The sequence below is a fragment of the Lynx canadensis genome, chromosome A3 (genome assembly GCF_007474595.2).
Source record: "Lynx canadensis isolate LIC74 chromosome A3, mLynCan4.pri.v2, whole genome shotgun sequence".
In the NCBI taxonomy this organism is placed as follows: Eukaryota; Metazoa; Chordata; class Mammalia; order Carnivora; family Felidae; genus Lynx; species Lynx canadensis.
This window is the reverse complement of record NC_044305.1, coordinates 12,552,545-12,567,685: the sequence shown is the minus strand read 5'-3', so window position 1 is coordinate 12,567,685 and position 15,141 is coordinate 12,552,545. Positions and strand designations below refer to the sequence as shown.

The 15,141-nt window shown below is 58.4% G+C and overlaps 1 protein-coding gene across 1 annotated transcript in view; it reads right to left on the bottom strand.

The window, feature by feature from the left end:
- Positions 1–229: 229 nt before the first annotated feature.
- PREX1 (phosphatidylinositol-3,4,5-trisphosphate dependent Rac exchange factor 1) overlaps positions 230–15,141 on the bottom strand; it is a 128,599-nt gene continuing 113,687 nt past the window's right edge. Inside the window, exons 7-16 of the mRNA XM_030309094.1 lie at positions 13,753–14,064; positions 12,500–12,720; positions 9,960–10,059; positions 8,016–8,159; positions 7,803–7,917; positions 6,101–6,167; positions 4,640–4,812; positions 3,117–3,219; positions 2,826–2,893; positions 230–1,962 (exon numbers count right to left, since the gene is read on the bottom strand). Coding sequence (XP_030164954.1) covers positions 1,920–1,962; positions 2,826–2,893; positions 3,117–3,219; positions 4,640–4,812; positions 6,101–6,167; positions 7,803–7,917; positions 8,016–8,159; positions 9,960–10,059; positions 12,500–12,720; positions 13,753–14,064 — 1,346 coding nt within the window. The 3' untranslated portion in view covers positions 230–1,919. The remainder of the gene's footprint in view (positions 1,963–2,825; positions 2,894–3,116; positions 3,220–4,639; positions 4,813–6,100; positions 6,168–7,802; positions 7,918–8,015; positions 8,160–9,959; positions 10,060–12,499; positions 12,721–13,752; positions 14,065–15,141) is intronic.

The following is a 15,141-nucleotide window of genomic DNA, read 5'->3' as shown; positions in this document are numbered from 1 at the left end:
CCGCGTTAGAGGAGGAAACGGGTTCAGGGGGGTAACGTCACTGTCGCGTGGGGCGGGGGGGGGGGGGGGAGGAGGGGGTCTCTGGCTCAAGGACTCCGACAGGATCGATGGGAACCGCCCCCAGTATGGTCTTCAAAGCACGAGCTCATTCTGCCCGTGACGCTGGCCACCCCGCCCCGGCCCTCACCACCAGAGTCAGCCCCAAAGGAACCCTCCACAGATCAAGATCTTTGTATTATAAACTGACTTTTAATAATAATAAAAAAATCTATCATGACTTTAATGAGAAGATCTGTACATTTTAAAGTAAACCAGTGCACAACGCCCTTGCCCTCAGGGGCCCCTCTCCATTTCCCACCAGGGGGCTAAAGCGGGTCTTCATTTGTGTCCCTGCCACCTGGGTCCAGCCACAAGCCCACGTCTTGCCATCTCGGCCACAGTGGCAAGTGATGGAGGGTGGTCCCCGGAGGCCCAGGGGGCCAAGATGCTGGTGGGGCTTCAAGTCTCAGGGGCAGTGGGCAACCCAGACCTGACCTCACCCACCACACAAGGGTGGATTATAGATATCCCCTCCCTTCTACCTCGGCTGGGGTTTCTCCCTGCTGGCACACACAAGCTAGAGGGGACAAACTGCTGAGGAGGCCCCAGTGTGGGTCCCTGTGCCCAGGAGGCGGGCAGGGTGACTTCCTGTCTCTCTGGCTGGCTGAGAAATCCCAAGTGCCCTGCTCTGAGCTAACATCAAAAAATAATAATAATAATAAGTTACAGAAGCCACCACCCAGCGTTTCCCAGGGGCCCTCCTACCTGCAGGACAGACACCTGTGCGGGACAGCATCTCAAGTGGGCGCTTCAACCCCCTCCCACCCCCAGCCCTGGTCCACCTGCCTCTCAAACCCTCACGGCCAGGCCGAAAGGGAGCAGAGTAATTCAAGCTAATATTGACCGGCTGCTGGAGAACTGAGGCGGGGGGCGAGGGGGAAGGGATCCTAGCCAACACCTGTGAGTGATACCTTAAGACCCTAATATTAAAAAAGATGAAATACTGACATTTGTTGGATTTTCAATAATTTAGTTTTCTCTTTTAGTAGAAGTGGGAAAAGTCATCAACACTACCTTATGTTGGTCCCCTGTTAGACAATATACCTTTCTTTGAGATTTAAAATGTCAAATATATAATTACACAACCCAGAAAAAAAAAAAATCTCGACGACACCAACAACATAAAAACCCCAAAACAAACCATAGAGAGTTCACGCCATATAAATAAAGTCGGAGCAAATCTCGCGCCCAGGACTGGTGGCTCGAGTTCCAATGGCGGTGATGTCAGAAGCTGGTGTGGCTCTGGAGTATCCTCTTGGTGACAGGTGGTGTGCCCCATCCCTCTGTCTTTCCTGGCAGAGGCCCGGCTTCTCCCAGTCCACCGAGCAGGTTAGTACAGGGTTAGGGGTGAACTGGCAGCTAAGGTGAGGAGGAGGAGGAGACACCGCGTGTCGCCTGGAATGTGGACTTAGAAGGAAACCAGGGGTTTCAAAAGTGCAGGTTGAACCACCCTGAGGGAGCTGGGTGCGCAGGCCTCCAGCTACAGCACCCGTGACATCCCCCCTCCGTGTCCCGGGGACTTGTGGGCAGGAGCCCAGGTCCTGGCTGCACCCGTCAGTGAGCTCCGTGGGTCCCCGGCACCCCCTCGGGCTTCTGGCACAAGCGTGGAGAACGTGCCGGCCCAGGGCCGACCGGCCGGCTCATCGGAGAGCGGGGGCTCCGCCTGTCCACACAGGAGGTGAAGACGCAGGCTGACGGATCCTGGAGCAGGAAGGAGCGTCGCAGCCGGCTCTGCAGAAGGCCGGCGCGGCCCCCTGTGGCCTCCCAAAGCCCAGCTCCGGGGGGGGACGCAGCCGAGCACCTGGCACCTGTCTGCACGTTCAGAGGTCTCCGTCCACCGGAGGCTGGCAGAGGCGGTAAAGCCTGGCGGAGACGGGTGAGGAGCCCCATGAGCAATGGCCCGGCCGCCCATTCTTTTTGAGCACATAATCCGCGCCCAAGGAACACAGCTCGACGGGTAAAAAAAGATGGGGGGTGAAAACCCCCCACGCTGCTGGTGCTTCCCCCCCCCCCCCGGCTGTCTGGCCCCCTCCGGACCGGCAACGAGTTTGCAGACACAGACGCGTCTGCACGTGCGTGCTTGGGGGTGAGGATACGTGTGTGCGCGTCCGTGCACACGGCGGGAGCTGTGCGCTTTCCCACGCTGGTGGTGGCAAACTAGCCACAGTGCTCCGCCCTTGGGAGTTTTTTCACAGATGGGGGACCCTCTGCAGCACCACGCGGGCGGCCCCCGGGTTCCTTAGCGGCTGCACCGGCAAGGGCCTGGGCTTCACCCTCAAGTAAGAGGGAGCCACTCGTGGGTCAGATCTGCTGTGGGGAGAATGATGGCAGGGGGACCGGACCGGAGGCCGCTGTGGTGACATAGGCAGGACAGAGAGGCAAGGCAGCACGGTGGTCAGGAGCGCGGCCCCTAGGCCTCCACTGCCAGGGCGCAGGGTCCCAGCTCCGCCATTTACTAGCTGTATGACCTCGGACAAGATACTTAACCTCTCTGTGCCTCAGTCCCCCCAGCTGCCGGCTGGAGAGAATGCTCACAAGGTTGTTGTTTGCTAAAGAAATAAGAAGGCTGCCTGCAGCGGTATTTGTTGCCCCCCCCAAAGTGCGTCCCCATAAACGAGCGGTGGGGCCCCACGTGAACACCATGGGGGCTTCCCGGGGTGAGGCCAGGAGTTCCGGCCAAGCCCGGTCCTGGCCTCCCAGAGGGCTTGGGGGGAGCAGCCACTCACCGCGGTGCACCCTGGGGCATCTGATCCTTGACTCGGAGGTTTTTGGCCAGAATCTCCACCCTGGGTCCCTGGGAAGAAAGAAGGAGGCTTGGGACCTGCCTCTACACAGAGTTCAGGGAGGAAGTGTGTGGGTGCAGGTGGGGTGGGGTAAGGGGAGTAACGGGAGGCCCCAGAAGCTGAGATCCGGGGCCCCGCCAGATGGGGAGAAGGTCCAGGTCTGGGGCCCTTCATGCCACCATGCCCTCAGCCCACGAGACCCCGGAGAGTCCCTGGGGGGTGGGGCCACCTCACCTGCTTCCGCATGATGTCCGTGGCCTGCATGATGCACTTGGGCAACAGCCCGTGGCTCCGTGCCAAGATGGCCGCCTGCTCCAGGGAGACACTCAGGGTGCTCCTGCAGGGGAGGGGCGGGAGGGGCCGTCGCTGCCGGGCAGGCCTCATGCCCTGCTCTCTTGCCCTGAGAACTGCCCCACGTGCCCCCAGAAAACTGCTGGACTTGCTCCTTCCTCCTCAGGCGTCTTCTCCCTGAGAGGCCCCCCAACCCCCCTGTCCCCTCCCCCATCCACCCCCCCAACACCTGCCCGTCTTTCCCCCAGACAGCCAGCACTCCCGCACACAGTAGGCGTTTTCCTGCTTTACTAAGGCGTCAGCACCAGGCGGCCGTTGCTCCCTTTCGCCTGTTTTGTTCTCTGACACGCCCAACGGCCAGCTCAGAAGAGGACCTTGGTAAATAAATACTTGTTGGAGGAAACAACTGAAGTGACTCCCTTAATCGCTTGGCCTCCCAACTTGTCGACAGGACATATCCGTTCATCCCTCACGTCTGTTCTGAACAAGTCTACAACGTGGGCACTGCAGCCAGACCCGCTGAACTCAAAGCTCAGCCACATAATCACTCTGTGGCCTTCAGCAGGTAAGCTGCCTTCTCCAGACCGGTTTCCTCAACCGCGAGACAGGGGCAGACCAGTATCGAGGTACTATTGACCTTCGGACCGGGGGACGTGGGGGGCTGTCCTGCCTCTGACCACTAGACGCCAACAGTGCCCTCCTCGCATCGGGACACGGTGCCAGGTGTCCCCTGGGGGGGGCAAAACCGTCCTCGACTGAGAACCCCTGGAAGAGGCCGTATCACACCAGCTTGCTACAAAGAGGAAATGAGTTAATCCATTGACAACGGTGCTGCCCAGTACACAGCAAGCACTCGCGACGAGCATTTATTGAGCACCTGCTTTGTGCCAGGTGCTGCTCAGTGCCAGGCTAGGGCAGAGAAGCGAAACAAGTTCCCGCCCTCACAGAGCCGGCCGACACTGGAGGCGGTGACTGGGCGTAAACTGACACGCAAGCCAAGCTCCCAGCGTGTGGGATGGTGGTGGGGCTGCTGAGGGGAGGAGGAGGGGAGGGGAAGGGGGGTGGGGGGGAGAGGGTGCGGTTTTAAACTGGGAGGTCAGGGAGTGTCTCAGAGAAGGTGACTCTCACCCCTGGGGACAAGGAGCAGGGACAACGGGCAGAAAGTGGGGGAGTGTCCACGAGGCATGGAGGCCAGCTCCGCCCCAGCGAAGACCAGCGCGTTAATGGCGAACGGATGGTCAGGCAGAACCACCCTGCACAGGTGCTCATTCACACCGAGCACAGAGAACCAGAGCAGGGCACCTAGGACCACGCAGCCCTGCAGTCCCGCTGCCCAGACTCAGGCCGAGAGGGAGGGCCAAGGCTGTGGCTGGGCTCAACAGGCAGGGCCAGAACCAGGATTCAGCCCCCGGCCGCCTGCCTCCCCGCCTCCCCGCCCCCCCAACTCCAGGGTCACAGCAGCTCACCTCTGCATGCCCGTGCCACACATGGCGATCTGGCAAGCGCCCAGGCGGTAGCAGAGCTCCGAGGAGATGGGGATGAGGCCGGCGCCCAGGCTCCCACTGGCACCAGGTTTAGGGTGGACGAAGGACTTCATGAGGCGGCAGAGCTCATCCAGGGCATTGATGGGGCGTATCAGCTGTGAGGCACACACACACACACACACACACACAGACCCCAGGGCATTGAGAGGAGGCCCCCACCAGCCTTGCGCCCCATCATCTCCCTCTCGCCCGGCTCTGTTATTGTAGCTGTCCTCCCGGCTCACCTCTCTGGGGGTTACAGCCCGGTTAACCTTCCATGACTCCTGCTCAAGGACCATCTGTGGCTCCCCACTGCCCCGCAAGCTGGTATTCAGTGTTTACACTACATTTCCAGCCTAGCCTTCCTACCTAATTCTTTCCACCTGCCCCAGTGTGCCCCTAACTAAGCCGGAAAGAAGTGCCCTCTCCTGTCCTCTCCCAACAGAGCCTTCCTGGGAAGGACCTTCCCTCCATCACCTGCACAGGCACAAAATGCTGGTTTGCCAGTTCTCTCTGTGTCATCTTAATATTCTGCCAGCCAGACCACGAACTCCCAGAGGGCCGTGCCCACCACCTTCTCCGGGAGCCCCCAGCCTCCAGTCCCGAGGCCAGTACCCCAAAAGTGCCGTCAAATTCGAGGTCTGCCTGCGCCTGGGACGTGGGCAAAAGGCCCGGAGCACACACCCTCGGAAGGGCAACTGTGACACGTGGGAATGTGGGCCGCACACAGACAGATCTCTCCATTTCTCAAGAAAAGCTAGAAGCCTCCATTTCACTGGAAAGCTCTTGATTTTGAAGTGCTGGCAATAGGGGCGCCTGGGTGGCTCAGTCGGTTAAGCGTCCGACTTCAGCTCAGGTCATGATCTCACGGTCCGTGAGTTCGAGCCCCGCGTTGGGCTCTGTGCTGACAGCTCAGAGCCTGGAGCCTGCCTCAGATTCTGTGTCTCCCTCTCTCTCTGCCCCTCCCCCGCTCGTGCTCTCTCTCTCTCTCTCTCTCTGTCTCAAAAATAAATAAACATTAAAAAAAAATTTTAAATGCTGACAACAAATTTCAATCAAACAAAAAGATGACCACACGGCCACATCTGGTGGGGGCGGCTGCTGCAGAGACATGCTTGGGTAAACAAGGGAGAGAAGACAGGCACAGGTGCACCCATGCCAGCAGGGGGAGAAACATCTAAGGAATTCCGAGGTGGGTGGGGAGGAAGCTGGAACTCCTAGAACGGGGAAGGAGTTCTCCCGGGAGGGATATCCCTGGAGGGGGGACTACAGAGGTCTCAGGGGCTTCTCTGCCAGGATTCGTGCTGGGCTGGGACCCTGGGCCCCATCTGCTGCACCTTGACCCTGACAGCAGCCCGCAGCCCGGCCCAAGCTCTGCAGCAGGGTGAGGGAAGGGGGGCACACCTGGTCTATCTTCACCGCTGTTGTGCTGGCATCCGTAGGCAGGTTAGACCGTTCCAGGTAAAATGCCCTGAGAGAGAAAGATGGGGGTGGCGGTGAGGGCGGGGCCCCTACCCTACTGCAGCGGCTCCCCCTCTGTTCCCCCAAAGACTCACACTGGGAGCGCCTTGCACGGCTCTCCCCGTCCGGCCACCTGCTCCTCCAGCAGTGGGGGGTGGGGACAACAGGGGCCTCCTGTGTACTCCCCCCGCCCCCCGCCAACAGGCACTCCTCAAATGCCACCTCTCCCTGCCTGCTGTCACAATCAGCACCCTGCCTCCCCACCGTCTATCCCCTTGTCCTACTGAGTCTCTCCTCTGAGCGCTTGCTCTTCGTTTACTGGTTTATTGCCCCTCTCCCCCTCTAGAAACAGGGCTCAGCCAAGTTTTTTCTGTGAAGGGTCAGAACAGTGTTTCAGGCTGTGTGGACCAGACTGTCTCCATCAAGACGCTGCTCAGATCTGCTGCTGTAGCACAGAAGCAGCCACGGACAGTACAGACACAACGGAACGTGGCTGTGTGCTAATACGACTTTAGTGACAATGCAGGGCGACTGCTGCTCTAGAATCTGTGCTCCGTGAAGAACAGGCCTTGTTTGGCCACTGCGGTCTCCTGAGCAAGCATCCAGAACAGAGCCTGGCCCACAAACGCTCTCGATTAACGCGTGCTGAATAAAGGAAGGGATGGATATGGGAATGCTCTTGGAGGCAATGTTTCAAATATTCAACAAATGGGGGCGCCTGGGTGGCTCAGTCGTTTGCGTGTCCAACTTCGGCTCGGGTCGTGATCTCACAGTTAAGTTGGTTTGAGCCCCGAGTCAGGCTCTGTGCTGACGACAGCTTGGAGCCTAGAGCCTGCTTCAGATTCTGTGTCTCCCTCTCTCTCTGTCCCTCCTGTGCTTGCACGCGCACTCTTTCTCTCTCTCTCAAAAATAAACATTACAAAATATATATATATTCAATAAATGGCACAAGACGGACTGATGGCTTTGACCAACGAGCAAACGAAAGCGTCACGCTCCCATCTCCAGATGGTGAAGCTGGGCCCCGAGACAGCAAATCCCGATCTCCTGATTTTCAATCTACCTTCTCCACAGGGGAAGAAGGTGAGGCAGAATTAGGAAGGAGCCGGGCTGGAGGGGTGGTGGTGAGAGCTGCCTCCCTGGGCCAGAAGCTTCCTTCTGGCAGATGTGGCCCCTGCTCTCCGCTTCTCTCTGGGGGTTTCTTTTGAGCAGGGCCAAGGCCCTGGGGCTCACCCTCCTTCCTCCCAGGCTCAAGAAGGCCAGGACCCATGTTCCAACTCCCACCCCACACAGAACGGAATACACAGCTCCTCTCAATTGGAAGAATCTGCTTTGAAGGGAAACAGACCCAGTTCGAAGCTCAGCTCAGCCACTGTCTACCAGTGCGACCTTGAGCAAGCTGGGTATGCTCTCGGGGCCTCAGTCTCCTCATCTGTGAAGTGGCTAGAATGGCCTCCTGTGACTTCTGGGAGAATCTGCACAGCCCGTGTACACAGAGGGCCTAGCAGACAGCAGGTGCTTAAGAAAGGGTGTTTTGTGCGCTCCCACACTGGGGACCTGCCCGGTGCCTTACGTGCTAATGCCTGCCCTGCCACGGCAGTGCCCAGACTCCTGTCCCCAGCACGCAGCCCAGGCAGATACCTACCTGAGCTTGCGGTAATACTGCTGCACCTTCTCCAGGGACTGGGCGTTGATCTCCTGCTGCAAATCTTCCACAGCCTGGCTGCCTGGAGGGGGTGGCCCCTCCACATTCTCCAGAGCTATGAAGGAAAAAGCAGAAGAGCAGGTGGCCGGGTCCCGGTGTGCTCAGAGGCCTCGGCTCCCCCCGCCGGGCCCCACCCGGCACCCCACAACTCACCCTTCGTGAACAGCACGGTGTGCAGCCTCAGGCTGCCTCCGCCTTCCAAGCGGGAGGGCAGCTTGGAGAAATGGTAGCTGTCGAGGAAGAAGACGACCTTCAGCGCCTGCCGGCTGCCCTCGATGTGGTGGAAGACGTTGGTGTCTGTGGGAGGGCACAGTGGGACAGGGCGGCTCACTCCCTGGGCCTGGGGGGAGGCCCGCTCTACCTTCGCCGGGCAGAGTGGCGTCCCCGCACGTCCCCGCTCTCACCACCTCCGCGGAGTAGCCTCGGAATCTCTTGGCTCCCACCTTCGGGGAGGCATCCTGGGACCTCCCTGCCTGCCCGCCCTAGAGCACTGGTCAGCCCTCCCTGCCCTCCCTCCAGCGCTGGCCTCGGACAGCCCCGCCCTCCCGCACCCAGGAGAGGAGCCTCTGACTTCCTTCCGCCTCCTTCCGCAGGTCCTGGTTTCCACCGCTTCGTTCTTAGACCTGGCGCGGGTTCTGCCCCCCTGGGGAGCGGCCAGGGTCCCCGGAGCTTCACCACACTCCTTGTACCCCTGACCTGGGAGCCCAGGGCCTCTACCTGGCAAGACCTACCCTCGAACAGGACCTGCATCTTATTTGCACCCATAAGGAAGAGTTTATGGCAGGAGTGGCAAAATTACGGCATTCACACCCCATCCTGCAAAATCACTAACCGGTCAACAGTTGCCCCTGAGCCCAACTCTGCCTGTGGACAGGCAGCCACTGCCAGTCAATTCCAGTTGGTACCTCAGAAGACACTTGCTGTCCATCTAGACTCCGGTCTGTGCATTTTGAACAGGATGACATCAGCCCCAAGGAGGTGGAAATTGATTCATGGATGGATGGATGGATGGATGTGTGGACAAATAGATGGATGGATGGGTGGGTGGGTAGATGGGAAGATGGATAGGTAGATGGCATGGATGGATGTGTGGATGGATGGATGGATGGATGGGTGGATGGATGGATGGATGTGTGGATGGACAGATGGATGGATTGGGTAGATGGATGGATGGATTGGATGAATGGGTGGATGGATGGGCTGGCTGGCTGGTTGGGTGTGTGAGTGGACAGACAGATGGGAGGATGTGATGGATGGATGGATGGATGGATGGATGGATGGATGGATGGGCTGTCTGCATGGGTGGGTGGGTGGACAGGTAAATGGGTGAATGGGATGGATGGATGGATGGATGGATGGACGGATGGATGGATGCATGGATGGATATGGATGGATGGATATGGGTGAATGGATGGATTGGGTGGACGGATGCATGGATGCATCGATGGGTGAATGGATGGATCCACGGATGGGTGGTGGATGGGATGGATGGAAGGATGGATGGATAGGATTGATGGATGGGTGGATGGGATGGATGGATGGGTGGATATGGATGGACAGATGGATAAATTGAATTGATGGATGGGTAAACAGATAAATGGGTGAATGGATTGGATGGATGGATGGATGGATGGATGGATGGACAGATGGATAAACTGAATTGATGGGTGGGTAAACAGATAAATGGGTGAATGGATTGGATGGATGGACTGGATGGATGAATGGATGTGCAGGTGAAAGAGTAGGTGGGAAGGAGGGAGGGAGAAAGTCAGGGAAAAAATTATGGTATAAACCCTTAGGAAATCTTAAGAAGTCTTCACTCCAAAGAAGTATCTCTAGGGCAGAATTTTAATAAGAACTGGGTATTGGCTGTTATTCCAAGAACTGTTGGAGATGACTGGGTTTATACAAAACGAAACCCCTCTTTCCATACATGCCCCAAGGTTCGGCTTTGGGACTCATGTTGGGAGCAAGAGGTTTGAAAGTCTAGATCTGGTTTAACCTTGGGCAGCTGCCCTGGTGGCAGGGTGGCCCCAGAGCAGTCACCTCCATCCCAGAACCCCAACTCTCACGGTAGGGATGTTATGAATCACTCACTGGCCACGTAGTTCTCATCCATCTGTTTAAAGGAAAAGGTGACATTGTCCAGCTCTGACAGGGTCACCCAGATGTCCTCCAGCATGGTCCGTTCCTCCTTCTGTAGAAGGGAGACAGGGTGGAGGGGTCTCAGGTGCCACCCCTGTCCTGAGATTTCACTTCGAGATTCTGTGATTCAACTCTAGTCAACACACCAGGCTGCGTGCCTACCAGGCACAGGGTCCTGCGCTGGGCTGTCCAGGGCTAGACGTGAAATTGCGTTTGCTCTAGGCTTATCCTGTACCTCCCGTGGTCAGAACCCATCTATGTTCTAATGTGCACCGATCCATTTTAGCCATTTCAAGCCTAACACACCCAACAAAAGTCCCCATTTTCCTGCCCACCTTCCTCCAACAGGCCCACTTTGGCGAAGCACACTAGCATTGGCCCAGGGGACCAAGCCCCCAACCTTTAAGGATTTCTCAACATCTCTCTCCCCTCACCCTATACAGATCACCAAGCCCCCACCAGCTCAAGCACCAGAACACTCTGCTGGCCCACCCACCACCCCCTACCCCACCCCAATGCCCCCGGTACAAGGACAACACCAACCTCTTTGCAGGTCTCCTTCTGCCACCCTCGCCCCCCAGCACAGGGCAGACATGGATAACCTGGAGAGGCGGGGAGAGCCTCTGAACCCTCTCTCTACTCCCCGAATAGTCCCAAGCCCTACAGATGTGGCCAGCCTGATCTCCCAAACCATACCCAGCCTGCTCAGAGCCTTGGCACATGCTGTTCCCTCTGCCCAGAACACTTCCTCAGACCACCCAGCCCACTGGCTGTCTCGGTACCCAGGTCTCGGCTCAAACATCCCCTCACTAGAGAAGCTGGCTCTGACCCCTGAACCCAAAGAAACCCAATCGCTTCTACAACTTCTATAGAACTCTCCTCCTTTCCATCTCCCTTCAGTTAGCTTCAGACCCGCAGCACCCAGCCCAGAGCCTGGCACATCACGGTGACTGATGAATTAATGCACTGGGCCCCATGTCCCCATCTGAGAAGAGGAAAGTGAGGGCTGGCTGTCCCAGCTGCCTTTCGGTCCCGCCAGGGGTGCTTTCGGGAACCAAATGTGAGTAGATCTCAGGCCAGGCAGACATCTGCATGCAACACTGGCCAGCAGAGGGCGCGCCTTGGCCACACTTTCCAACCCAGCCTGGGACACGTCCCAGGAGGCTCAGAGCTGTGGGGGGGGGGGGGGGGGTTGCTCAGCCAAGGACACACGACGTGGAGGAGCAAACAGCACAGCAGAGCAAGTGCCACTGCGGGCCGCATTGCTGGGGGGTGTCAGCTCCGGACACCGGCGCCCCCAAAGGCTGAGAACTTGGCTCTGCCTCCTTGGGGCTGATTCCGAGCCCTGACAGTGGACAGACAGGGGAGTCAGGGATAAAAGAGAAGATGCAAAGAAAGCAGGGTGCCCTAGGGGTTAACCGGGTTCAGAGCCAGACTCTCAGAGTTCAAACCTGACTCCCTGGACCTCGGCGTTCTCATCCTTGAGATGCGGATGGTAAAGGACCCACCTCAGGGCTACTGCAAGGATTAAAGGAGATGCTGTCTGCACCAGGGAATCTCACCTGACTGTTCCAAAAGCAGGCTCTCCGACCTCCCCGTTTCCATTCTTGCCCTTCCATAGTCTCATCCCCACCCAGCAGCATGGGCGGGCGATTCATTAAGCGTAGAAGTCAGACCCGGGTCCGTCCTCTGCTCAAAACCCTCCCGGGGCTCACAGCCACCCAGGAACAGCCAAAGCCCCTACCACAGCCTGGAAGACCCTGCACAGTGTGTCGCAGTTAATTCTCAGGACCCCCCTCCCCCACCCTCCCCCGGTTCCCTCTGCTCCAGCCATACTAGGCACCCTGTTCCTCAGACACTGCACGCAGGCTCTTGCCTCCGGGCCTTTGCACCTCCTGTTCTTCGCTGCCTGGAAGCTTCCTCCCCATATCCTCATGGCTCACTCCCCCGCCTCCTTCGATTCTTAGTCAGATGTCACTTTCTCAGTGAGGGCTTCACTGGCCACCTTCCTGCCCCCTTCCGTGTTTTTCTCCTTAGCCTTTATCATCACACGCAGAGGTGGCGCTGCTGACATTTGGGGCCAGCTTATCTGTTGGGGAGGGGCATCCTAAGCACTGTAGAAGGTTTAGCAGCATCCCCAAGCCCGGACGCCAGAAGTATCCACGTCTTCCCTCCGTTCTGACAACCTAAAATACCTCCAGACATCACCAAGTGTCTCCCAGGAGGCACACTTGCCCTGGCTAACTGAGGACCACTGGTCCGTATCGTTCATCTCACTCAGTTACGTCTGCCCCTCCCCCACCGGGATTTAAGATTCTCGACTACAAGGCCACGGCTTTGTTCGCCGCTGGATGCCCAGCGCCTGTAACGGTGGCACACAGTAGGGGCCCAATAAGTGCCGAACGCACGGCGAGGTGCGCGAGAGCCCGGGGCAGCAGCGAGAGCTCTCCTGTACCAAGTTCCGGAAGGCGCCGCCTCGCCCCCTCACTCACCGCGGCAGCCGGCGACAGCAGGGACTGGCAGTGCAGCAGGGCTCCGGTGGCCGCCACCTGCTCCAGCCACTTGCGGCTGGCGTCCCGGCTGCTCTCCTCGTACTCGCCGTTGTTGTTGTAGCGGTAGCTGAGGGCCGCCAGCAGCTGCTCAGAGAAGGTGCACACGGCGGCCACCAGGGCCTGGCAGAAGACGGCGTCCCTGCGCAGCTGCAAATCCGTGTCTGGGGAGAGGGCAGGGCGGGGGCCCCGCTGGGCTGGGCGCTCCCGGGCCATCAGCAGGCTCCCGTCCCAAGGCCCGGGGGGCCCAGAACCGACCCCCCCGCCAGCGCCCCCCTCGGGGCCCCAGCCTGCCAGAAGTTAATTGATCCCGGCAAACAAACGCCAACGTCACAGAACCCGATTCTCTAAAGAGCAGGCCAACTGGCCAAAAAACTCAATTAGCTCAGTGATCCATCCACCTGTCTGTTCAAAAAAAAAAAAAAAAAAACCAAACTTTTTTTTAAGGCTTTCCCAAAACCCTTACCCCGCGTGTCGGGGATTTCTCTGCCCTGAGAACGACAGTGACACCAAGCATTGCCACCAAGAGCCATGCTTCAAGAAAGGCAGTTGAGCATTTTCTCTGTTTCTGAGCAGAACGCCTTCTTCCTTCCCGCCGCCCCCCGCCCTGCCCCTGCTCTGGACATGGTTGGCAGAACTGGCCAGTTTCCATCAACCAGTTGTGCGGGATCCCAACCTTCTGGAAAAGACCCTTTTTGATCACTGGCTTCTGCCAACTGGGTTTCAGTGACCAATTTTGACCTAGACCCCATTGTAGCTGCCCTTTGGCTGAGACTTTCTGGAACCGGCCCACCTCCCCCCCCCCCCACCAGCCCCCTCCTCCTCCCCACTGTCTGCCGGGTAGGGACTCCCAGGCTGGGGCTGAGGGTGCTACGGACAAGGAGCCTCCCTGCTCATCACCCTCCGTCCCGTGTCCTCATCCAGATCCAACCAGGCCCGGGATATGGCCAGAGACAGGGCTCCCGGCTCCAGGGCCCTGAGCCTTGTCGCCTGGGCGCAAGAAAACGACGTGAGGCCTCCGTGGTTCTGAGAGGCGCTATGGGCCACGAAGTTACTTTTCGCCCGTGCAGGCCCTGACGACCATGGGAAAGCCAACACGGGCCGGCAGAAGAGGCCTCCCTGCGCCGAGGTCAGGCTCACCCCTGCCAGGACGGCCTCTCCCGGACACGCAGACGTCGCCCCTCCAAAGCCCTCACCTGTGCATTTCAGCAAGGCCAGGAGCAGCTGGTTTTTCCCATCTGGAAGGAGAGGGCAGAGCAAGGACGGGCTGAGAGGAGTCGGCAGAAGGGCCCTCCCCACAGCCCCGGTGCTCGGACCCTCTGCGGTAAAGCCCTGGGTGCTAAAGAAGCTTGTGTCGAATGGATTCCAGAAACCCCAGACACCCAGGGGACGGAACCCCAACTGGCAGCTGCACCTGTTTACACGTGCCCACCAGAAAGAGGCCGAAACCAGCCCCTCCAACTTGTGGGCCCAGCCCAGGAGCCTGGGACACGCACGTGGGCACACAACTCACATGTGTGCCTACACACAGGTGCCTCCTTGGCCACTTAGGCACATTTAGGGCCCTGCACGTGCCCGGACAAAGCTCAGGCCTTCCAGAGACGGAACTAACGTCATCCTCTCTTTCCTTCACAAAGAGGCTCTCAGGCCCAGAGGGGGCTTACAAGAAAAACCAGAAAGGCCTTCAGAGTTGGCCTCTTAAGATACCTTCTGTCCTGGGGCACCCGGGTGGCTCAGTCAGTGAAGCGTCCGACTCGGTTTCGGCTCAGGCCATGATCTCACAGTTTTGTGAGTTCGAGTCCCACGTCTGCACTGGGATTCTCTCTCTCTCCCTCTCGCTCTGCCCCTCCCCCACTCATGAGGTCTCTGTCTCTCTCAAAATAAATAAAAACGTTAAAAAAAAAAAAAAGAAGAAGAAGAAAGATACTTTCTGTCCTGGAGAGGCCCAGGGCACCTGGCTGGTGTGGTGAGGACAGCAGCAGCCAGAGACATTCATCCACTGGGGACTCACCGTGCACCACGTGCTGAATGAAGCACCTTATCTGTAGTGACAGTTAATTCTCAAGACAACACGAGAGGGAGGAGGCACCATGAGCCCATTTTACATATGAAGGCACTGAGGCACAGAGAAGTCTAAGAATGTGCCCAGATCACAGAGCCCCGAGTGGAGAGCTGGGATTCGGCCATCCCGCTCCAGTGTCCACGCTGTTAACTGATTACAGTTTGGAAAACAGGCCAGCTCGGGGCCAACGCCAACTTCCAACTCAGAGGCTGCTGTTCCTGGGGGCGGTGGCCCTGAGGCCTAGCACCTCCTGCTGTCCTGGGGTCCCTCCAATCCAGGAGGCCCAGGCTGAAAGGCTGCCGAGGGCCAGAGAGGTGAGGTCAGACGCGTGAAGCAGACACCAGGCCGCAGGGAGTGTGGTGAATGACCCCTCCGCCCCTCATCTCTAGCCGCGCGTGACTGTGGGACTGCAGGCCTGTGACTGCCAGATCTTCTGATGGTGTAAGAGGGGCCAGAATTCTAGACTTTTATGTGAGATCTCAGATTATGAATGCTGGCAGTGAATTCACATTTCTTAATGCTA